The sequence below is a fragment of the Molothrus ater genome, chromosome 1, assembly GCF_012460135.2.
Source record: "Molothrus ater isolate BHLD 08-10-18 breed brown headed cowbird chromosome 1, BPBGC_Mater_1.1, whole genome shotgun sequence".
Classification (NCBI taxonomy): Eukaryota; Metazoa; Chordata; class Aves; order Passeriformes; family Icteridae; genus Molothrus; species Molothrus ater.
Window position 1 is genome coordinate 81,190,398 of NC_050478.2, and position 25,267 is coordinate 81,215,664.

The 25,267-nt window shown below is 36.0% G+C and overlaps 1 protein-coding gene across 2 annotated transcripts in view; it reads right to left on the reverse strand.

Moving 5' to 3' along the window:
- Nucleotides 1-2,768: 2,768 nt before the first annotated feature.
- Nucleotides 2,769-25,267, reverse strand: part of MARCHF6 (membrane associated ring-CH-type finger 6) — a 44,727-nt gene continuing 22,228 nt past the window's right edge. For both annotated transcript variants that reach the window (XM_036404383.1, XM_036404382.1), the window contains exons 11-26: nucleotides 24,599-24,657; nucleotides 23,912-23,992; nucleotides 22,669-22,737; nucleotides 22,478-22,552; nucleotides 21,517-21,651; nucleotides 20,916-21,035; nucleotides 18,721-18,821; nucleotides 17,870-18,007; nucleotides 15,983-16,184; nucleotides 14,533-14,602; nucleotides 13,070-13,251; nucleotides 11,789-11,923; nucleotides 9,684-9,773; nucleotides 8,158-8,290; nucleotides 6,875-7,010; nucleotides 2,769-5,814 (exon numbers count right to left, since the gene is read on the reverse strand). In XM_036404383.1, coding sequence (XP_036260276.1) covers nucleotides 5,724-5,814; nucleotides 6,875-7,010; nucleotides 8,158-8,290; nucleotides 9,684-9,773; nucleotides 11,789-11,923; nucleotides 13,070-13,251; nucleotides 14,533-14,602; nucleotides 15,983-16,184; nucleotides 17,870-18,007; nucleotides 18,721-18,821; nucleotides 20,916-21,035; nucleotides 21,517-21,651; nucleotides 22,478-22,552; nucleotides 22,669-22,737; nucleotides 23,912-23,992; nucleotides 24,599-24,657 — 1,817 coding nt within the window. In that variant the 3' untranslated portion in view covers nucleotides 2,769-5,723. The remainder of the gene's footprint in view (nucleotides 5,815-6,874; nucleotides 7,011-8,157; nucleotides 8,291-9,683; nucleotides 9,774-11,788; nucleotides 11,924-13,069; nucleotides 13,252-14,532; nucleotides 14,603-15,982; nucleotides 16,185-17,869; nucleotides 18,008-18,720; nucleotides 18,822-20,915; nucleotides 21,036-21,516; nucleotides 21,652-22,477; nucleotides 22,553-22,668; nucleotides 22,738-23,911; nucleotides 23,993-24,598; nucleotides 24,658-25,267) is intronic.

Here is a 25,267-nt window from a genome sequence, read left to right on the forward strand (position 1 = left end):
CTTCTCAGCACCTGCGGGTCCAAACTGACACCACAGGGCAGTGTGGGCTCTCCCACTGCTCCAGAATGTGAGGAACCAAAGTGCCCTCTCTGCCACAAAGTCTTCTTTCCACTGCAGATAAAAACAGCACCAGAGGTAACCTGACTTGCATCCTCTGTAAAGATGCCAGCACATCTCTTGGTTACAAAGCAATACCCCTCCTGTACCTTCTAAAATGGACTGTACACAGCCTGAGCACTCAAATCAACTTGGTAATAGGATTATTCACGTCAGAAAGCCTTCTCAAGCCACTGCTCCAAAGAAACTTGGGTGCTGCATGCTCAAAACAGGCCAAGCAGAAGCACACAATCCTATTTGAAGCCAGGCCTTTTTAATCCACATTATGTCCCTGCTGATGAACATGCAAGGCCATGCAGGACAAAGATAAAATGGTGGGCTCTGGAAAGCAATAAGCGCACATTTTAACAACTGTTTAATTTTTCATAAAACAGGAATACTTAGCATAAGCTACAGGCTAATTATTTGGCTTCAAAATACTTTGCAGATTCCTGTAACTAAAGAAAACAGTAAACTTCTGACATATAATGACATACATTTCTATCCTTTAGTTGTTTTAAAGCATCTACTCATTTAAGAACGTGATAGCAAGAAAAACATGAAGGAGACATTATCCTTCAGGAACATACAGAATAGAATTCAATTAAACCAATTTCACAGTGCAGTTTCTCAAAGGTGCCTAGTGATAGCAAATTAACAACGAGATGCATATTATCTCTCATCTGTGGTCCTTGCACACACTCAAAACTATCCCTAAAATGCTCCAAAAGTAGATGTCATACTCTTACTTCTTCCAGCAATTTGGTTCAGTGCAGTGAAATCATGCATAAAGCTGCCACACTGTATTATGGGAAACAGCAGCACATACGTGGAATTTTTTTTCTGTATTTAATGAAATGTATTTTCACAGAATCATAGACTGGCCTGGCTTGGACCTTAGAAATCACCTAGTTCCAACCCTCCTGCCACAGGCACAAGCACTTTCAGTACACCAAGCTACTCAGAGCTCCATCCAACCTGGCTTTTCACATTTCCAGTGGTGGGGCATCCACATCTTTTCTGGACAATCTGTTCCTGTGTCCCATCACCCTCACAGTAGAGAATGTCTTCCTAACATCTAATTAAACCTACTGTCTTCCAGTTTGAAGCCACTTCCTCCTTGTCCTGTCACTACATGCTCTTGTTAATACTCTATATGAATCTATGCTGCTTCCTAAAAGTATTTCCTCCCACTGTAAAATATATACTCTTATATAAAGAACATTTAGAAGCATATCCATGGATGTAATTGTTCTTTATAGCAGCACTGCCAGAAATGCTGCTATAAAGCAGCATACCTTAGAATTTCTGCTGCTTCCTACTTCCATGACTCCTGCTAACTAGTCAAAATATCCTATGGACTCTCCATTCTAATCCAGCAGTATTTTTTAGATGCATCACATTCCTTACCTAACCCTAGCAAGCCACTTAGGCAATTTGTATCTGCTGAATGTGGCACACCAGTGCAGCTCTGCACTATTTAAGTTTTAATACAGAAACTCTATCCAATATAAATAAAAGAGCTTTGCACTGTTCTCTGGTTTTGTAAGCAACAAGGAATTCCAAGTAAAACTAATGTCCTTTTCCAGGAACACGAACAGCCCTTGAAAGGCAAGTAATGTTAAATACCACCCACTCTTTCCATGCCTGATGTAGATACCTCCAGATGTTTGACTTCACCTTATATAGGGGAAAATGCCTCTGCAGGTTTGGTGTTGGCCAGTACTCAACAGGTAAGAGATAATAGCAGGTATGCAGGTAAGCAGAAAAACTGAGATGTAGAGCTGTGAAACAAGTTTGCCATTGCTCCTTCTCTCAGTATTATACTGAACTCAAAGCATTCAGTTTATTTTGAAATAGTATTTGACCTCTAGAAATACAATCTTTAAAAATTTTCCATTATTGAGTAACTTTGATTTCTGCATATAATTTCTCAATTTATGGTTACTTCTTAATGAAGATATTAAAACCAGATGCACAGTTTTAAAAAATTGCTGTTAACTATGCAATTTTTTAGTTCCAGCTACTAATTAAGATCTGAAATGCCACAGTAAGAGAGCTCTAACTTACCATTATGCTTTTTAAAAGTTGTTTCCTCATCTCTTTTCAGAAAACAGCTTCTTTTATTTTGCACCCAGAACTTCATTACACTACCAAGATTCAATTCCTTGTTTAATGTTTTTACTATTTGTATCATAATTTCTGCCAAGAACCTCACTCATTGCCCAGGCTGTACCATGGCCATTATTCCCAAGGCAAGCAGAACAAGAACACTGATCCTACCACAAAACCTTTCCAATCTGGATGTAGAAAAATGGACAGTGACATCCAAGGAAACACAATGATGCTGATCAGCATGCCAGGCAATCAAACCCCAGTCATTTGTGCTTTGTGAGGTACAGGCCTTTGTGAAGCTTTTTACAGAGTTCTCTGAAGAACAGCGCGGCTGCTGTGAAGATTTTTATGAGGACCTTTACGCAAGCATAGGGGAAGGCAAGGAAAGAATTAATGCACTCAGCAGAAAAGTGATGTGAGCACTGTAATGGGCTGGAGTTGGCATCTTACTGAGGAAGTCACTGACACAAAGCAGTTACAGATACTGAAGGGCTCTCAGAAACAAAATCAAGTAACTTCTGCTTCACTCAATAGAGAAGGGGCAGACAGAAAAGATGCAGAGTTTTAACTATTTTTAATCAATATAAAATAACCTGTGTAAAAACAGTCAAAGCTATTCTGCAATTAACTTTTTTCAATATGCACAAGATAGCTACAGAGCCATCTGACAGTTCTTGGATGAAGGCTTGTGGAACTAACAACAGCATCAGATTCTCAACACACAAAGGAGATACAATTGAGCCAGTACACACCTCCAACCCCTCCAGTCAAGACCAAGGTCAACACAAATTGTGGTGGAAGAGTTCCCCCCCCTCCCCCCCACACTTTCCCACTTGAAAAGTAACAGGAGCACACACCACTCTGCATCACTCCAGCACAGATGGAAGCCACTGGTACAGGGTTCATCAGCTGTGTCAGAAACAGCCACTTTCATGCTTACTTATCAGGTTTCTATGCCAGGGGAGTACACAGCACACAATAAGGCAAACCACTGAAATTTAAAACAATTTATAAAGTACTGTTATTTAATTCCTGTTCTCTACAACCTCCATATTCTTTCAAAATGTGTAAAAATAAGATGAGGAGATGAGATTTCTGAGAAGTTCACAATGGACAGTTCTGGAAACAAACTTTACCTGGGATCTGTAAAGCAGTGCAAATGCCAGCACAACAGTTGGATTTGAAACCAGTTTTCCATTTAAAAAAAAGCAATTACAGATACTGTAAGCTACATCAAAATAGCTGCAGTTCACATTGCATGACTGACCTGATTTGCTGTTTTCTTTCATGACTTGTAAAATACCAGTAGAAACAGCACAAAGGCTTTTTCTTAATAAATTTTAATATTAAGACCAGTTTGTCTGGATAAAAACACAGTTACAAGTACCACACTACTGCAAATTCTGCATGATGCACAGCAGTGCTTGCAACATTTGAGTGGCAAGACCACTTTGGAACTGTTTGTGAAAGGTATGTCAAAAACAGAATCTTGGCATAAGTAATAATGTATGTTACCAGTGAATTTATTATTGTGAAAATATATCTGTCCCACAATGTACACCACTGTAAATAATCAAATGCAATATTTATGCACATCAAAAATATATGGGGCGAATATAGACTCAGTTCAGCATTAAATCAGCAACAGTAAATGAAAAAAATATTTTGGCTATTTTTCTATGATTTCATTTCACTGGAAATTTTCTAATAAATCACTCCAAAGAGTAATATTTGTGGTTCAAAACCATCAGGACAACAGTAATTCTGTAAAATAGTATGGATCTGAGAGTGACAGCCCAATCCTCCTGCCACTAGATTTAGATGCATTTGGCTTGCGCTCACTGCCTTAGAACATGAGTCCAGACACCAAAGAATGAACTACCACCATCACAGCCTGGACCACATTAGCTCATACCATGTCAGATCAGAGATGCAACATCAATAAAAGGAGATGACACTTTAAAAGCACCTGCCAGATTCTCAAGTATTAATTATATACACACATGGTAAGTACAGAATACTGAAGGAGAGTGTACTGAGTAGCAAGTTAAATGTTCTATTCACTTTCTCATTACTGCAATGGATATTCACATTTTCCACATTGGTCCAGGAAAGATACTGCAATCTAAGCATGTGATTTGATGCTACTTAAAGCTTTGAGATACTGTTATGTGTTTTCTTTATCTACATAACCCCCACCCCCACCCCCAAATATTACTGCAAAAGAACTATCTACATATAGAAATAACACAGACTTGATTTGGTGGCTCTTGTTTGACTGTGTTCTTGCAAAGAAATCTGCTAACTTTTCCTTGCCTGTTTAATAGCATATGTATTTCCCTGCCCCTTAGGCCATAAATGGTTCATGATAAATCACTTCCTCAGTATTATTCCTGTAAAAATTCACAGTGACCAATTCTGAGAGAATTTTTTTTGGTTGGGTTTGGTTTTTTTAAAAGTAATTGTGCAATATAGAATTCATACTACAATTTTCAACTTTGGTAACTTACAGAAAAGAGATTTCACGCCGTTTAACTAAGGATCAGGTCAGGACGTTGCTTACACTATGCTCTTCGTGCTGTGCAAGCACATCAGTTAAGATTCATCCCTTTTCTTGAGATCCTGAAAAATTCTAATATTGATAAGAAATTGGCTACAATTTAAGTTGTGAACCTATTTAATTTTTCTTGGTACCTTTAAATACTTCCATCACCTAGCCTTAGTAAATTTTTACTTACTGCTTCAATTAATGGAATCCTGATCCCAAAGCAAACACCCATCTACCCCCTTCAACCAAATAGAAAAATCCAGCTGAGCCTCAACAAGTACATCTGAATTCTCAGAAGAGGAAATATTTTCTTGATTTAACAGTAACTGTACAATATTACAAACTCTGACACATGAAAAACAATCAGGCAATAGAAAAATGTACAACAGCTTTGGTGTTATACAAAATAATAAAAAAGACTGGACAGCAAGATACATAGTTCATTATGTTCTCGACACAGCAACTTCATTGCTGACTGTAAGACAGTTATTTACTTTTGATATTCTCTATGTGGCCTTTCCACTCATGAAAAATCATACTGTATTACTACAATAAGAACTGTTATGAACACCATAAAGTAAGCTCCAAATTTTATAAAAACATCTTGCCTCTTTGCACTATTGCTTTGTGGCACATTGTCAACAGAACAGCAGTCCAAAATAAAGTGACAACTAGATTTAATAAATTAATATACTTTTTAAAGATGTACAATGCACATTCTTTTTAATCCAAGGTTTTAGGGTGTCAGGACACTGCTATATACACATATACAGATCTCAGACAGCATTTACAACATCAGAAAATGCAGATAAGAAACAGAGCCTTAACTGCTATCTGGATGCTACCAACAGAAGCCAAAACACTGCTGAGAGTATTATTGGGAGAGATATCCAAAGACAAGAAGAGTCTATGAAAAAAGGACATGTAAAGGCAAAGGGAAGGTCAAGATGTTTAATATGACCATCTATTCTTGTGAAGACTGAGGTGGAGTTGTTGATGTGCCTGGTTTACCAGACTTCCGTTCATAATTCACAAGTCGTTGTCCAACAAGGTACCTGGGATCACAGTAAGAACAGAAATTAACACAAGGGAATACTATTTTTTAACACAAATCCACTCTATCTCCTTTGCTGCCAAAGTAATTTTTTCATTTCAATAAAAAGTTATTCTATAAATTGTAAAGGAGGAACTTTAGCTGGTCCTTAAGCTTTCTTAAAGGGAAAGAAAATATCCTGATGCTACTCCATGGAAAGCTTAAGGGCTGCAAGATATCTTTAGTGTGATATTGAAAGAAATTTAACTATCTCAGCAGCTTAACAGTTTTCATACCTTTCACATTATTCCTTTTTCCTATCATTGTTCCACATTTTTTGCCACCTGAATTCCTTTTCATGCTTCCTATTTGCATGCTAGTTCTGCATGTACAAGAGCCCTACACACCTATGAATTAGTTGCTAAATTAGTTGCTAATCTTCTTAATAACCCATAAAAAAGGTAATTAGGGTAACACCAAGAATAATTTAATAACACAAATAAGAGGCTCAACTAAGCGAGATAACCAGAAAAGAATAGGAAAATTATTATTTTTATCAGGCTTCTGAGTAATACAGAGTAATAATTACTGAAAACCACACAAAATTTAGTAAGGACAAACTATCAGAACAACTGAACATTCTTTAACAGGTTAGTTGGACTAATAAGTAAAAGAGTAAGAAAAGCAGTTATGCAGAAAAGGTTGAAGAAATGGTTTTATAAGCAGCAGCTTGAGACATGATTTTAACTTCCAGGTATGTTGTAATTCATTACATTAATCTGTCATTCAAGACTACAGATGAGACCAACAGTCAGCTTCACTTGTGGGAAAACACACTCATGTTAGACATGGGGAAGTGTCTTCCCTTTATAAAGACAGTCTATTCCTGTGTTTATCTACCTGAACCACAGATAAAACATCTGCTAAGAACAGTCTGTCTGTCTTAAAGAGTCATTTGTCTAGAAAACTTAAAAAACCCTTTTAGTCCTAAGTATTTACAACGCCTGAATTCGACCTGAAGTATTCACATATATAGATATATATAAAGGGGAAAAATTTAAAATCCCCCACTATATACTCACTTGTCATTTTTAATATGTTCATAAAGGCGCTTGAACTGGCGGACTTGGAAGGACAGAATTCCCATCAAAACCACCACCATAAGCAGAAAAGGATAAATGCGTCGCTGAACGAGGTTCTGCATTTCAGCAGTAACTCCTACAAAACAAGACACAATCCTTAGACATTGTAATACTGCTGAGCTAACTCACATATTTCTGCTTCTCTACTTGCTTCCATACTTTTTATACTTCAGTTATACTTCAGTAGAAGGGCTGTGAAATAAATGACACATCCATTTACTTCAAAGATCCAACGTGACAGCTGCTGTTCTTTTTAATCTGAAGCACTACAAGCAGAAAGTTTTCCATTAACAGAGTGAAAATCCACGGTAGAAAAAGAAAAGAGCTTATCAGTTCTTTTTGCCTATTAACTTCTCCTTATCTGCTTACTGACTTCTCGTGTCAGAAAAGTCAACGCAATAAAAGTCAGCATTCAAGTGAGACTGAAGAATAAAATGGGACTTCTTGAACATGTTAACATCAAAACTAACTAGTACAAGACAAGTCTTGATGAAAAAGCTTATAAACCCTGGTTCTAATCAAATTATTTACCTCAATTGTGAGGAAATAGGAAAGTCTGAAAAAACCCTATATATTTAAAATTTACATTTTAATACTATTAAAACCTCAAAATAAACCCAGGATTTTCACTCATTTTAAATTTTATTTACAATCTGACAAGTCAGAAAAAGACGGCCTCAGCTCAGTATAGCTCCTAGAGGGACTAAAATCAAAGGCTGATTGTCCAAAGAAATGAATTAATCATTCCTTTCCCAAACTAGCTGGATACCTGAAATGCACCAGAGAAAAAAATCAGTGTCTGCCCCTCCTCCTGAGTAAGAGGAGGGGCAGACACTGATTTCTTCACTTGGTGACCAGTGACAGGACCCAAGGAGCAGCCTCAAGCTGTGCTAGGGAAGGGCTTGGGTTGGGTATTAGAAAAAGGTTCTTCCCCCAGAGGGTGGTTGGGCACTGGCACAAGCTCCTCAGGGAAGTGGTCACAGCACCAAGCTTGACAGAGTTCAAGAAGCATTTGGACAATATTCCTGGAACATGGTGTGATTCTTGGAAGTCTTTAAACATTTACACTTGTCAGCAGAAGAGGAGTTTTTTGTTTGGGTTTTGTGGGGGTTTTTTTGTTTGTTTTTTAAAATAAACTAAAGCTTGAAGTTTTATTTCCACAAACATATTTACCCTGCTGTAAACCATAAGATGACAAATAAGAGTTCTGAATGCATACATACCCAGTAAAGGTACAACACCAGAAGCTATGATGTACGGCACACACAGGGAAAGTAAGAGGACAGAGATTACAGGTGCTGCCAGTTTACGGATGATGAAGTGTAAGTCAATGTTACGAATCCCATTTGCATATACCTAAAATGGAACAAGTTAGAAGTAGAACAGATTAATTAAGAAAGCCTTGCTTTGCACTTACAGTAATAATTAAAAGGTTTTACACAATTCTTCTTATGAAAGGAAATGGGTGCTCCCACGGCCACAGCTGAAGAAGAAAAAACTCTGCCAATTTACATCATGAAGGTTCCAGGAAATCATTTAAACAATGCCCAAGAGACCAGTTTAATCTGGAACAGAGTTGTGATTCAGTTGCAGGAAAGCAAGGAATCTTCTGAAAGATCATTTAATAGAGCTGTGGACAATGGTTCTGTGGGTGACCTGGGATCACTTTGCACTGTTAATTTACTAGAAGAGGATCCTGTATAGGCTAATAGAATAAATTATTACATTTTGTAGTGGGCAGAAAATAGGATCCTATTTTATTTGGTGGGGCAGACCAGAGCCTCTGTACATAGAGTCTGTTCCTGAAAAAAAGGCCTCCACAATTCCTAAGCTTCTGCAGTTACTACCAGAAGCTAAAGTCAAAACATAACCAGATTAAGCATGGGAAAAAACCAGTTTTGAATGGCTACCAGCTACAGCTAAACAATGGCCTCTGTGCCACAGCCTGGAAGGCTCAGGAAAGTGGGTAAACAGCCCATGGAGAGTGTTCAGAATGGAACAGGGAGCTGTGGTATGCATCAAAGTCCCAGACTAAGACTGTATTTCTGCAGTGTGACAGCTGAAGTGATTTAATAAAGGACTATGTGCTAGACTTACTCACGAGAGGCACCTTGTGTACAGAGGTTGGGACATGCACCACAAGCATCACATACAGTGCAGGGCTGAAATATTACCTTCTGACAAACAACTGAGATACTTCATCGAGATTGCAACTATGTAATTTAACAGTTATAAGCAAGAAAAAAATACTTCTAACAAAGCTACAGGCCATGTGACTCTGAACTGCTCAGAGAAACTGTTCTGTGTTGCTTAATAATCAAAGGGGAACAGAAATTGTGTCTTTCATCTCTACTGATCTATGAACGAGGTAATCACTACAGCTGCAGAGAAAGCAAAATTCTGTGTTCTTGACTTGTGGAGGTAAATATTGTCCAATATTTGGACAAGTATTTGGACACACAGACTTCATCTGAAGAAATAATCATGTTTCTTTCTCATTTTATTACAAACCTGAGAAAAATGCATATATGTATACAAAGCATTTTCTTGAATTCAGATTTCTGAGTTTTTGTTTTACTGTTAAGTGTACCTTAATGGATTGGGCTATACAATTTAAACGGTTTTTACAAGACTAGTTGAATTCTACTCAGTTACTCCATTACTGCAAGAGTAACACTGTTTTTTGACACACAGTTAGAAACATAAAAAATGTACTATACAGATAATTCACATGAAGAATTTTTCCTACCTGTTCAATAACTGTTTTCAGCCACCACTGGGGACCCATCAGTGTTATGGCAGCAATTATTTTGGCATGCAGAACTCCAAGAGCCCAGTCCTAATTTTGTAAAAAATTATAGTGTTAGCAATAACATATCTTTAAAAAGTCTGACAACCAAAAGCTTTAAGAGCAATGTGTTAATATTACTTATTAGTGAAAATATAATTACTTTTCCATTTACATGGGACGTTGATCCAAAGAGATGAATGACATCATCTGCAGATTCCTATGAAAAAGAGAATGCTCTCAAGATTAACTGACATCTGTAAATTTAGCTCCATGGGACCAGGAAAATCACTACTTCTATTAAACCAAAGGCAAATACAAAATAAAAACATTAGACTTAAAGGAATTGACTAACATTCTGGTTAAAAACTAACTTACATAAAAGGAAATTAATTTCCTTTCTCTATAGAAGAATAGAAAAAAGATACAAAGATGATAACATACATTAGGAAACAAGTTCTTCTGAAGTTTAATTATTCCCAAAACCCTGCCTGATGTAAGAAAGCTTAAAGCAAAACAATGTTCTTAACAAAAAAAGTCACACTCCTTGGTGGAAACTTTATGTTTTGACATAAACTGCAATTATTATGGCACGGAATTAGGACACTAACTATTGGCTTCTAGTAAACACTTCACATCATAAGTCCATCCTTTCTGGATTACAGATATTTGTAAGAGATTTTCAATAAAAACCACCAAAAATAGAATGCAAAACATAGGCTGATAAAGTAGAATAACCAGCTAAGAACTGGTAAGGCTTGGGACATCATAGACTAAATTAACTTTCTTAACCTGCTGGGGAAATACATTTTCTTTAACTGATTATTTAAAAAGACAACTTTTGTTAATGCCAATTCTAAATTATTTTTAAAATTGTTACAAAAAAAGCACCAGTGTTAAAGTTGATTCATGTTTATTTAATGATGTAACCTCTGCATAACTCTTTTGGGAAAAATGGAAATTAGTCTCAATTTTGATAGTTCTTTGTTCATTTAGAACAAGTCTCAAATCCCACTTATCCTATATTTTGAAGAAGTTCTGCTACATGAAAATAAAGCTTTTCAGTATACTTCTTTTAAAACTTTTAAGGAACTAATGTGCAATAGTAAAGAATTTTTATAATCTCTAGCATTACAAATTCTTTCCAAAATTGTTTGGAAAGCATGATCATCTACCACTGTAATTATATGATGTCCTGATTTTCTGGTCATCTACTCAGCTCAAAATATACTTGGATTTTAAAATATGGAATAATCAAATTAGTAGCCAAATTCTTCTTTGTATTACGGCTTTCAAACATTTGGATATTGAAAGTAAATGAAAGTTTAGGGCAGCTTAAAAAGTCACTGTCCCTGAACGCTTTCTTGTTATTTAGAAATGGCATTCTAGATGCTCTGAGTTATGGTCCCCTCAGCTGGGTTTCTTCGAGTTATGACTTTTTTCATAATTCAGCCTAGGTGATGGAAGAAGCATTTGTCATTCAATCCACTCTATCTTCATTTCGTCTCCCAACTTGCAGGACAGAAATTTGCATTCAGCCTGTGAGACTGGACTGAAGAGTAATAAAACACAACTACCTCAAAATTTTGTATTAATGATTTGACAAGTCAGGCCAAAACCAGCACAATCCTAAATAATTTAAAAATTACATTCATAATGTGCCTTATACTGAATTAAAATCTTACAAAGAAAAAAAAATTACCAGAACCTCTTTCTGCATAACTGTATGCAGAAAGTTTTCCAGAAGGATTAGAGTATGTACATCTGTGCATACATTCATATAGATATACCAATTTCTTACATAACTTTACAATTATGCTACTGGAAAAATAGCTGATCACTGAAATGCAACCTTTGATGTAATCTCACAACAGTTCAGCTTTTCATAGTTTAAATTCCTCAGCATATCCTTTTGGTTCAAATAATTCTCACATCCAGACTAGCTGCCTTTTCTCTGCCACATACAAACATATTTGTGGAAAATGCTTTGAAGCACCAAATCCACATGAAGCAAGGCAGCCCATACTCCTTACATCAGCAGCAGCAAAAGAGTGGGAGCAACTGACCTGCCAGGGATAGAAGAGAGGTGTTTGATCCAAAGGAACTCTCAAAGGTGCGACGATGACCAGTTCAAACAAAAGACCGAGCAAAAGCGGAACCACACCAGCGAGCAGTATAGCCACTATCAATGTCTTCATTATCTAAAGAACCCAAGACATTTCATTAATATATTTACCAGAGGATTCTTCGTTTAAACTCAAAAATGTAATTAGAACTACATAAACTCACAGCCCTGGTAAATAAACCCCAAAACTACAAAGACCTCTATTTCACACATATACACCCCTAGAAACAATTTTTACTACATACATAGTTTTGCAATCCAAGTTTTCAAGATTGGGTCCTATTCCATAGGAAAAGGAATTCCAGAAAAAATCATGACTGTTCCTACTTGTACTCATATAGCTCTAAACCATAAAATCACATTGACTGTTCTCAAAAGGGAATACTATCCAATGGCACTTCAATACATTGCATATGCTCATATGTTGGGAAACTAAAATTTTTTTCCAAAACTGCCAATTTCCAATTCTCTGGAACACAACAAACCTTAAAAATCCAGTCATTGTGGAATATTTGACTTAAAAATGGAGGACTCAGAACACCATATTTGAATCTTTATTTATTCTAAAAGTCTCTTAATTTAACTGCATCATACAAAATAGCCTGACTCTTAATTAACATGATAAGGAGAAGTGGCAAAGAACAAGTAGAAATTAAGCTTTAACTATGAATTTTCTTGAAGAAGCTAAGATCTTAAAGAAGCTAAAATGAAAATTATGGATGAGGTATTTGGGAAACATGGTAGTACATGAAGAACACATACAGTGTAACAATTCAATAAGCACATTAAAAGGTCCATAACAAGATACATTTATGCTATTTAAGTTTAAAGGAACTAGCAAGAAATCTACTGCAGAAATCCTCAAAACCAAAACCAAGATAAAAAGTTGGGGTATGAATTTGTTTTCATGCTGAGACTGTTAATTAATTCCTCATAATTAATATTTTTGAGGAAAGTATCTTTTATTTGAACAATGCAAGTTCAACAGCCAGTAAAGATCTTCTTGAAAATATGCATCAAGCTACTTTGTAGAGATATGGTCATCATCATCATCTATCAGCTTTATTAGGTTTTTCCTTTTGATAATTTCATGTAACTAAACAAGTAAATAGTTAAGCTTCCAGGTTTCTGTGAAAGAGAGTAAAGCCTGCAAGCAAAAAATGAAACAAGCCCCATCAGCTAATTTTTTTGTAATTCAGTAGAACTTTTTCTCAAGACTCACCATGAGAGACCATTCTTTGACCTTCTGGAAAATGACTCTACGACCCTGTGGCATCCAGGCAACCAGCACTGTCACAGCTCGGATAGTCAGCCAACAGACATAAAGACCACAGGCAGCTGTGTACAGCTCATGGATTTTGGCAGTCCCCGTCCAAAATGACATTAACCACCGGCCAGCGAACACTGAAAACAGAAGCACTGTTACATACAGTAATGCTTCTGGATGTATTAGAGAAGGATGCTTATTAAAAAAGTACTTAGCAAATTTATCTGAAATATTCCTGCATAAATATTATTCATCATAAAACTGTTTTTTTGGTACTATACCCATAAGGCAGGTGTGAAGCACTATGCAAACGGCTTCAAAAATGATGCCAAATAAACATATAGAAATTTTTTCCACGTAAATTTTCATTAGGTCAGCAATGAAACCTGACCTGAGCTGAGGCAAATGAGACCTGAGCTACAGCAAAACAAAGCACTGTTCAGAGCCTAAACACTGATCTTCAGAACTGCAACAGCGATCATGCATTAGCGTGTAAGCTTGAACTTAAAATTATACGAACTCTCTTTGGGTTGTTTCACTGCTTCATGTGATTTTTTTAAGACTTACTGATGGGGCTTCTAAAGTTCTCTGACAAAAATGGGAGACTAATTTGCTATAGTTCATTTTTAATAGTGTTTTCATTTCCTTAGTATTACAGCAGAATTATTTTACGTCCTACTACTAAAACAATTGCAGAATTTATAACTTTGATCTCAACGTATTGTTGACTTTGGGATCATTAACAGAAGAAGGTATAAATTACATGGTATTACAACAGACAGGTTATGAAATTCTTCATTAATAGAAGAAGGTATAAATTACATGGTATTACAGCAGACAGCTTATGAAATTTATGCTGGTTGACATGGCTTCATTTACTCAAAATTATTTTTAAAAATACCAATTGTTTTTGAAGTACTTATTCAGACATTTTAAAGTGATATACATGCCACTTCACAAAATCTTCTAGTGACGTGTCAAGATGACCGAATCATAGAGTATCTCGAGTTGGAAGGATCATTGAGTCCAACTCCCTGCTCCTCGCAATACTCAAAAATGACACCCTCAGAATATTTAATTAAAGAAAATACTGTAAAGACCTGGAAGCATTCTACATATTTTCCTTCTCGAAACAGTAAAACAGGTGCAAGAGTTTAAATTATTTTCCAGTCAATACTACCAAGATTGAAGCACCTGAACTCCTGTCCTCAGAGAAAAATTATTCTACAACAAAAAGGGAATGGCAATCTCTATCATTTAGATTTTTTGATTACAATTGGATGACAATTATTAAAAATGAGACTAGTTTCCATATTTTTGCCTTTTGACTTCAAACAATGATTTCAAAACATCTGCCATGGTTGGGCATGGCAGCATACTGAGTTGTTTTTAATGATAGTTTACTGTAATAGACTCACCTGGTAAGGTAAGGCAGATAAGACTAGCAATCAGTAATGTTATGCACATGAAAACAATCAAAAGAAATATCTGAAAAAGGGAAAAAAAAAGGAGGGGAAGTTCGTAAGAAAGTTATTTAACCAAACCCCAAGAAACCCCAGTACAAAAAAATACATCATCCTAGAAAGGCAGCTAAACTATGATGTTCAAATACTAACTGATGTTTCACTATAAATAAATGAGCAAAAAGAAACCTAACCACAGTACATGCAGAACACCTGCAGTGTTGTGTATTTCTAAGACTTTCCATTAACTGTTCCAACAGTAAAAAATAACATTTGAATCCAGAATGACTTAAGATCTTTGCTTTGTCACATAAAAAAAGACCATCTCTTAATTTCTGCACTGAGCAGCACGACTCCCATATAATCCTGAAAGATTTCTAGCTCTGTATACCATATGAGCAAGACAGTGGTTTTAATAGGAAAACCTTGCTGACAAAGTTCTTCTTGATGTGCTCAGGTTTCTGTGACCAGAAGCTGACAGTGAAGCTGGTTACTCCTCAGCCAGGTTTTCACCTTACCAGAGAATTACCATGTACTTGACTTTTTAAAATATTTCTCAAGCACCAGGCACTATGAAGTTCTGCTTCACTAATCATCAAAGCCACACAACAAGCAAGCTTGCTATGGGAAAGCTAACACCTTATCCCAACAGACTGCCAAGAGAAAGTTCAATCTGGAACAGACTTTCCTTGACGAGACACTTGGGTGTAAAGGAAGGAACCTTCAGATGCAATACCACACTGACCCAATGTTAGCCATTCTTCAGCTATACCTGAAACCACACTAAGTGACCTGTGGTGAAGTTTCTATTTAGAAACTAGTAGTAACTGAGTTAGTAGAACTAACAACAAAACAGCTATTTAGTTTAAGCTGTATATTACTCTAGAAATGTAAGTACTTGCCAATAAAATTTCCTTTCTAATTTTAAGGATTTAGAACTTTCAAGTATTATATGATGCCTTTCTATGTTTAATACAGATGCAGAAGCAACAGAAGTTCTCTGTTTGTTTTCTTAATAAGGCAAAATAGTTCTAAATACACTTCAGCTACAAAGTATGCCCCCTTGAAAGCCAAGCTTTGTTAGAGGCACACCTGAACTACCTTTTTGAGAGGGGCTTATTGTCTTTCTCTCCATTACTTTGTGTAAAGAAAATAAGATGTCAATTGACACATAATACTCAACATATACGGGATCCATAAATAAAATTGTAATTGTCTTACATTTAAGGCTGAAAAAAGCCTTATATGAGCACAACTGCAACTATATGTTTTTGAAAGCTGCAAACCATATAAAACAGGACACACCATGTGACTTCTGGTGGGCTAACGTGGGCTAAATCTTTCTTAGAAAAAAAAACTTCTCAAATGCCTTTTTCTTTTCTCTTGATGTGTTAGGTATACATACCCTGAGTGGGAATTTTAAAGGCCTACGATAAGGCTGGAAACCCACAGGTCCTCCCTGTTGAAGTATGGCTTGATGGGCCGCATGGAGACCTTCTCCCACAACTGGAATGGCATTATTATTGCGAGCATGCTGGTTGTTAGGTTGCTGATTTGCATTGTTTTCGTTCTCTTCCTGATCACCAAGTAGGTAAGAATGAAGATCCCTGCAACAATCAAAATTTCAGTTTTGTTCTGTTTGGTATGAATGAGAAACTTACAGAAATATAGGCCTACTCAGAATCCATACAGGTTGTACAAAACTAATACAGGAGTACTGGCAGAATCTTGATTAAGTAAAATAAGCCTTTTTTGGTAACATAATATCATCACAAACACAGTTTAGAAGGAAAGTGCTGGTGTGGATGCAGTTAGAATCCCATCACAAGGGAAGATCACGTATCTGTTTGACTGCTTTAAAAACACCACCTGGTATTAAAGGTGTTGTGCACATGAAAGGAAAATTACATGGATATTTCAGTTCATGTAAGCACAGAGCTCTACTGACAGCTTTTATGTTACTGTCACCCAAGCTCTATAGGAAACAAGGGCCTTCAAACCTAAACCAAACAAGGTTGGTGCTGCATTGCTATGGACGTGCTGTCAAACTGCAGAGGCAGGCAGAGTCTTTCAAGAAGATTCTAAATTGCTCAAACCTGTTCACAGCTTTTTAAGAATATCAATCCTAGGAAAAAAATCAATCTACTTAAAAATTATTCTGTTGATGTTTTCCACCCATACAATTAGCAAAATTTGACTATGATTAAAAATGAACATTTAAAACTTAATTTTCTTCAGCTTTAGCAGAGTAAGATATGTGCAGATATTCTAATAGCAATTAAATTTACCCAACAGTTTGCTTTTTGGGAACAACAGAGCAAAACATTTTCATCTGTGCTAAACTAAAATTCCTGAAGAGGTAATTTGTAATTGTCCTAAAGAGCTGCAACACTGGAGTAAGAAGAGCCATTTCTATCACAATCTCTAAAACTCTCTTGTTACACTATACTTAAACACAATCAAAACTTGGAAAATAATTAAAAACTTCTTCAAAATGTAAACCAAGAGAATACAGAGTGAGCAGTTTCCTTATGAGAAACTAAAATAAATATTATGGGTTACAGTGAAGAAAAAAATCTTTCATTCATTCACTCACTTTCTCAGACATAACTTAGCAAAGAATAATTCTTGATGCTAAGAGTGCAACATGGTGGGAGAATGCCAATGTACTTTGAAGTTAAACTGAAAACTGTACAGAAATAAAATCAACCTTACTTTTTTCTTGACTAATTTGGCAAACAGAAGAACTAAAAAATAATTTCAAGTGCTAGAACTCTGGCTGGCAGTACAATAATTTACTTTATTTGACAAAGAAATAGTTTATCCTTTTCTAAAGTCTGAACTTGTAACTTTAAAACCCCTAATTTAAGTTGCTTACTTCTTCAGCTCAATGTTCTAAATTATTTTTCTTTTTTTTTTCCTTCTTAGAGTAAGAAATCCAAGAAATGCACATGAATTTTACTTAGATGATTCATGGAAACACATTGCTGACATTTCCTTATTTTCATATAATAGGGAGTGAAGAAGATGTCAGTCATACTTTTACAGATTTCTTTCACTAAGCAAATGCTGTAATGGTGTACCAAAAGAATTACTTGTCAAAGGCTAGTCCAGAAGTACATACATCTACTGCTTAGAAGAAAGCAATCACTGTGTAAGTTTTTCATAATATATTTATCTGTAAAAGAGCTATTAAACCTGCTTGTTGGGATAACCTTCTGGAAAGCTGCCCTCATGTTAAAGGCCTAACTGGGCACAGTGGTTATAGCTGAATTTGGATTTCTGTACTTACAGCAAGTATCCAGCAGTAACAGTCCATGCTCGTACAAGACCCTTCAACCACTGTCTTGTATGTCCTTGCTCTAGCAAAGCTGGAAGCACCACCTGAAGTAAAAGCAGCTCTAGGGAAAGTTCACTTACTGGAGCATCACTGGAAACAATGGGAAGAGCATAACATAAAACATAAGGAACATTCTAATAGAAATCTTTTACACTGAATCCTATCAATGCCACCACAATACAAAAATACACTGGATGCCAAAAAGGAAAATCGTTCATTTTTTGTTACGGTTTTTCCCTATATACTACCCTGAACAGAGAGGTTAGCCACTTTGGCATATAATAAATTTAGGAAAAAACCATTGAGAAAGATTTTATCTAAGAATACAGTATGTGTCTCTATTTGCATCTATCATTACTGTTTGAATTATTATTCAGAAATAGGAAAAAACTGCTATCATTAAAAAAATGCAGTTACAGATATTCTTTTACTCCTGAAGCAATGACAATCAGGAATAAGTGTGTTAAAAAAGCTAACGCAAAAGGAACTTCACTATCAGAAAGTTGAACTGGGAAGTGTTTTGAGGGCATAAAGCCCCGAACAGTTATCTTTATGGAAGGAATACAAACTGCTTCTTTTTTCAAGTAGCTTTTAATTTGTCACATTGTATGATGTAGCCATGTCCTTTACCCTTTACTTCTCCTAGAACAATGAAGATTAGATTAACGGAAGACAAAATAACATAACAAAAAGTGTCACTTTAATGCTCAGGGAGAGCAAATACTTTTTCCAGTTATACAAACACTTTTTCCAGTTATACAAACATTAAAAAAAACCCCATCTTTTTAAAAATAAATGCTCACCTGTAGAGCATAACATTATATGGAAGAAAGTTAGGCAGGAGATACTTAATAATGCGTATAGGAAGCCAGAGCATGAGTAGTACAATTGATCCAAAGACAATCTGCAATTATAAAGTAAACAAGTTAGTCCAAAAAGTAGAAACTACCAAACCATGTTTCCCACCCATCTCTGACATGTTCCCTGGGGTGGTGGGCAGCCCTGGGCTAACAGCTGAATACCTTCCCAGCTGCTTGCTTATTCCCCTCTCCAGCTGAAAGGGAAGGCAAAACAGAAGGCAGGCAAGGCTGAGATAATGGCAATTTAAAAGGGAAAGCACCAAGTAAGCAATCAAACAGTAAGAATTCACTCTCTACTTCCCATCAGCAGACAGACAATCAGCAATTTCTTGGGAAGTCAGGAAGGCAAACACCATAACCATGAACATCCCCTCCCAACCTCCTTTCTCACAGCTTTTACTGCTGATCATGATGTCATATCCCTTTGGTCAGTTTGGGTCAGCTGTTCCAGGAATACCCTCCTTCCAGCCTACAGCTTATTCACTGGAGGTGAGGGAGCAGGGCAGAGCGGCAAAGAAAATGCCTGGATGCTGAGCAAGCACTGTCCAGCCATAGCCAACAGGGCTGTGTTTAGCAACACTGTTTCAGCTGCCATTCAAGGTGCAGAAGGGCATTTGAAGACACTATGAAGAAAATAAAATCCATCCCAGGCAGACCAGTTGACTACGATGCCCTTGCCAAATAGGACTGCAGGTGAGTAAGCACCAGAATAACCCTGCTGACAGCTAGAGCAACACCAGAGTTCTTTCTTCCTCCATCCCCAACACCAGGATTGCTTATTTTGTATTCCTCTCTTTTCTAAGTGGCTGACTTCTTAAGCAACTTGCTGAAGCGTCAAAAGACCTTTCAGTTCCAATTTTTTCACATTTCAAATTGACTGCAAGACCAAAATTCAGTAGGGGACATCAAGTGCCTGAAGACAATGCACTTTTATGATTTCTGTTTCCTTAAGGAACAGATGAGGAAAAATGAAGTACATTTTAAGCACATTCTTACATTTCATATAAATGAAATAGAGACTAAAGATGTGGAAAAAAATTGTGTTTAGGTTAAAAAAAATCCCATTCTTCCTGAAAAATAATAGTTTATGTCATACACAAGACATTTCTTTAAAATACAGAAAGATAAACAGAGCTTGAAAGGTGTGATTTATTCTTTGAAATGGTAAATGATTACCATTGTGGATCCCATATTCTAGCATGAGGCTAGTGAAAATTCTGAATTAATTAGCTGAGCAAGTCAAAAGGTGAAGTTCAAGTAACTGCCTGTCCAACGCTTATGTGTGACAACATAAGTGAGACCATGAGCAACCAGTAGATCTTGGCTTGTATTTGGGCCACCTGATGTACCATGAAATTTCAGGCAGCTGAAGAATTACCATTATCTAAGGACAGAATGCACAGAAAGGTGGAAAGGTCAACTCCACTCAGATATTGAAGGGCTCTCTAACAAACCAGGATCTCTCTGAGCTTTCACTGCTTAAAGCACCTCAGGTGTAACAACACAGCACATCAAACAATGTTTCTGGTGTGTCAGCTTACACAGTTCATGTAACATTTATGTCAAAGCCAGTCTGCGACCCTGCCTTCACTGCATGCTCAGCACTGCTCAGCAAACCTCAGACAAACAACTGAAGGGAAAAAACTCTCAATGTTTTCACCATCTTACAGTGATAATCTGGAAACAGCCACCACTGGCTACCGCAGTAGAATCCAGTCCAAAATCTATCTAGAAAATTACTCTCCCCTGCTGCACTACTTTGGCTGAACTGGACACACAATGTTTACTGCAGTAACTGAGGGCATCATGAAAGTTAAGCGATTTACAATATCCATTATAAAAAAACACTTGTTTTCTGAATATACAAACATTTTCTGGGACTTAGCATAAGATACTTGGTTTAGAAGAGAGCTCTGAAGTCCAACCAACTCTCCCCACACCCCTGCTCTGAGCATACCCAGATACATCAGGTTGTTCAGAACCTTATCTAGTTGAGCTTGAGTATTGAAAGATGCAGATTCTGTTTGCAACCTGTTCCAGTACCAGTTCACTTCCATGGTAATAATGTTCTTCATTAAATACACAATACATATGAAGCTTTATTTCCAAATAAAGAAATCTTTTTGATAAGTCCTTACCACTGATAAGATAAACCTCCTGAGATGTCTATAGATGGGCAAGTGAATCATTTCCTGCACAGGATTGAAGTCTGGATCATTCAAATTCCTGAGAAACCATAAGACACCAGGTCTCAATACCTGAAGTAGGAAATAGAAAACAACATATGAGGACAATATAATCTTTGTATTTATTTTTCATTTTGAACAACACTGCTGTAGAAAATAAGCTTTACCATAATAGGGATATTGGTTGAACAAGATTCACCAAAATTGCACAGAAATAGAACAAAGAAAGTATTATTACAGGGAACTAGAGAACCAATAACCAAATAAGAGCTTAATTTTCAAGTACTGATTTATCTTAAACAACTAAAACATATTTGGATTCATTTGAAGGCAATGCTCATATTAAACAGCTAAACAAAAATCTTTAAGTAAAATGTACTCAAAATCATGATTTTTTCACTGCAGTAAGTACCAGCATGGCCCTTTTTACAGAAAACTGAATCCAATATACACACAAAAAATGGTAGCAGCAACACCCACACACGAAAGATTTAGAAGTTCTGTATGTAAGCCTCCAACTGTGTTACATACCTATCTTATTCTAGAGACTCACCTCTCTTAGCAAAAGGATGAAGGATGCAAAATAGAAGACATAAACCATTCCAACCAACCAATGCAGAAACATTGTGGTGCCTGGGGCAGACTGAAAGCTCAATTCTCTGTCTTTCAGAGTGGCATCAAACATCTCCTAGAAGAAGGTGAAGAGTAAACAAATTTGAATAAAGTTTGGCAAACATCCACACATACTCATTTTGTTTACCCTAGTTAAATATATATACTAAGCATAATTTAAATGTTTGCTTTAACACATAAATACACCATTTATAGAAAAAAGGGATTATTTATGATAAGAACAGCAAATAAAGATCAATATCTGATCAATTTATTTCTTCTGACAGAAAGAAGAAATATGTCAACTCAATCACTAACAGACTCTAGATAAGTTATAAATCAATTCAAACAAAGTGACACTATGATGGAAGCAAGTAATCCCTAAGTAAAATTCTATTTCTACCAAGGCTGGAAGAAACTAATTTTGTCTATTTCAAATTTATCACTCAGTATTTTTCAGGACAGAAAAACTATCCTCAATTCCAAACAAGTGCAGCAAAGATCTTTTTCAAAACAGAAAGAGACTGGACAACTTAAAATACGAAGTCATTACTATTCCACATAAGATGGCTGCATGAAGAGGTTTATTCAGAGCACAAGTTTGCCTATAAGTAAGCTCATTATCAGAGTGGTCTTGTAACAGCACTAAAAAGGATTAGGATCTTGTGATTTTAGTAATAGCATATTAATTTGTATTTAGTAACATAAAAAACCCCAAAATTAACATTAGGCAGTACCTAAAAAACCCTAGAAGTCTCCCTCTTGAAATCTGTTGATGAAAACAGAAGAGTGCTGTCAAATCAAGCTCATATTAACAGCTCTCTTCTCATCAGAACTTTTTTTTTTTGCTTCAAATATAAACAGCTACAAAAGATTTTATCATTATTTGTTTCTGTTCTTACCAAGGAGCATATATCCAACCACCAGCCACAGATGAGAGGAAACACACCAATTTCAACCACCACTAACAAGGAAACCTTTAGGAAAAGACAGAAAATAACATCTCACTTATTTAACAAAAATTGCTAAGAAAACAATAATGTCAGTTTAAATTGAGAGGGTTTTTTTTCCGCACACAAAAAATTAGGATTACCTTGACAACAATATAGCAAACTCCTAGTAAACGACGTGATCGCTGAAACTTAACAAGAGCTGCCAAACCCTGAAGAGCTTTGTCAAGTAAATAACACTGGAAAATATTTTGTAACAGTCTAATATCAAACACTATATTATGCTGCTTTTAGCAACAGGAAATTTTATAAAAGAGAAAAATTAAATAGTAAGTATGTGTACTATCAGGGTTCTATTTCCAAAACTGGCTGTGACTCCAGTAGTCATGATCTGGTGTGCTGAGTAACATCCCCAAACATGCATCTAAAGTAAATAAATATTAATTAATAATAGGACCCTTAAATTAAACAACCAGCAGTTTTCTCGATAAATAAATAGTTGTCTCTGAAAACATCTGCCACAAATAAGTAAGTTTAAAAACCGAAGACCTACTTTAAATAGTAGCTTTCCCTTCACTGCTGTCTAAACCAAATTCTCACCTTTTCCAAGAAAAGCTAGATGCACTTGCACTTTGGGAGCTTGTTTTGGGTTTTTTTTTTCAGGAGGAAAAACCTACATGCTAATCTACTAATGTTTTCACATGCACTGCACATCAGTATACTGATGTGGAAAATCAATGTTAACTTCATTTACTTTTGCACAAAAAACTGGTAACAAGTGTATATTCTTTCAAATTGAAGCTGATGTAAAAAACCATGCAGCTTGAATGCAGTTTTCTTACTTGTGGCCAAATAAATCTTTCCAGCTTCCAGTACTTTATTTTCTACAACTGAAAGAAAGTAGTTTTCTCTGAGAAAGTAATAATGAGAAGGAAATTCTTGCTGCAAACTCTCAGTAGTTCAGAGACATAACAAAGAAACTAAAATAATTCTTATTCAAAAATCTGGCAGGATCAAAAATATTTGAATAAATTTCCCATCATACCTCCTTTTATAATCTCTTTGCTGCAACTACAGTTCCCAGCAGAAGCCTACAGATAGTGAGGAAAAAATGATTCTACACTCTTCTCCTCAGACAGACCTTCAAGCAAGCATAAAAGCCCTTGATTGTGTTGTTGAGCATGTGACAGTATTTGAAAGCAGGCAGTCACACTGACAACTTCTAAATCTCCAAGAGAACAGATCTTTCCTTCCAATTTCACCAAAAGAGCAGAGAAAAATGGTGAGTTAAGTGCACCTGCATCATGTCTGCACCTCAACAAAGCATAGCCAGAAAAAATTATTGACACATAAATCTGAACCAGGTAACTACTGACAAAAGGATACATGACAAACAATTAGAGTCACTGCTAGAAGAACATATCCCACTATAGTTGTAATCAGGCCTTCAAAGTGAGACGCTTGGACCTGGAGCAAAGAGGAAAAAAGGTGAAAGTTTATCACTCTCTTAGAAGATTACATCTCCTTTTTATGTAACTAAGATCAATTCCAAATTTCAACTCTTCAAGAAGAATGCCAAGTTTCTCTAGTTTTTAAATATTTCAATAATCTACTATTTTTGTATCTTCATCAAGAATAGATAATGTTTACATTTACATTACAACTACTTTCTTTGAACTCAAAACCACCTCAATATATGAAAGAAAAAGTGCCACCTTACACTGTTTCATTCATCCCCTGGTTTCCTCATCTCAGTATCATCCATTTTCAAACTTTGTAAACAAGTTTAAAATGTACACAAGGAACAAGAGGCTGTTAAAAAAATCTGAAGACACACACAGTTTTTACAAACAGTAAAAGCTTCATTTGAGATGTAAATAATGGAGGAAGTGGAAAAGAGTGGGACAAAATTTTTAATCATATACTCAAAAAGGTTGAAGGACTAGCAAGAAGACATACTTGAAGTTACTTTTGCCAACCACAAATAGAAGTGGAAAGATGCTACAAAAATATTGTGATTGAATAAACAGTGGTAGTTTATTTTTCATTTTGAAATTATAAAACAGTACTCACATATTCCTCAAAGCCCAGGCCAACAATGGAGAAGTGACCAATGTGGTATGGACAAAATGCTATATAATGTAAGCAGAAAAGAGAAAAAAAGGCCATGAAAACTGGTAATGGAGCCTTATTTGCAGGATGAATACTATAACATGGTATTATTCTGCTTCTTGTAAATTTCACAAAAATAATACAAAAAATTAATTTCTGTGCAAATATTTGCAAGTGTTAGATTTCTATAATTTTATAAACACTGAAAATCAGATCAGAATTTGCACTTAAGGACTAAAACAATATAAAACTACACAGAATAAAAGGAAGTCTTTTCCTTCTTATTCCATCTTGCACTTTGTAAATTAATTCCAGAGTTATGTACTAGGTTGGCATCTGTCTCAGACTCCTGTAGGAACCTGTGCTGTATATTCATTCTTTCCCATGCACTAAAAGACTTCATTAGCCATTTTACAGCCTGGTGAGATGGGACTTGCTTTAGCAAGGCTTCAGTTCTAGTGCTTTAATTCTTAAGAATACTTAATATATTTTGAAAAATGCAAGCCCTGCAGAAATTTGCAGAGGGAAGAGGAGGGGGAGAAAGATGATACCCAGTGAAGAGATGAGGAGCAAATGAGAAGTCTTTTACTTTGAACTAATGTACTGAAAACTGTTCGTTATTCCTGGGAA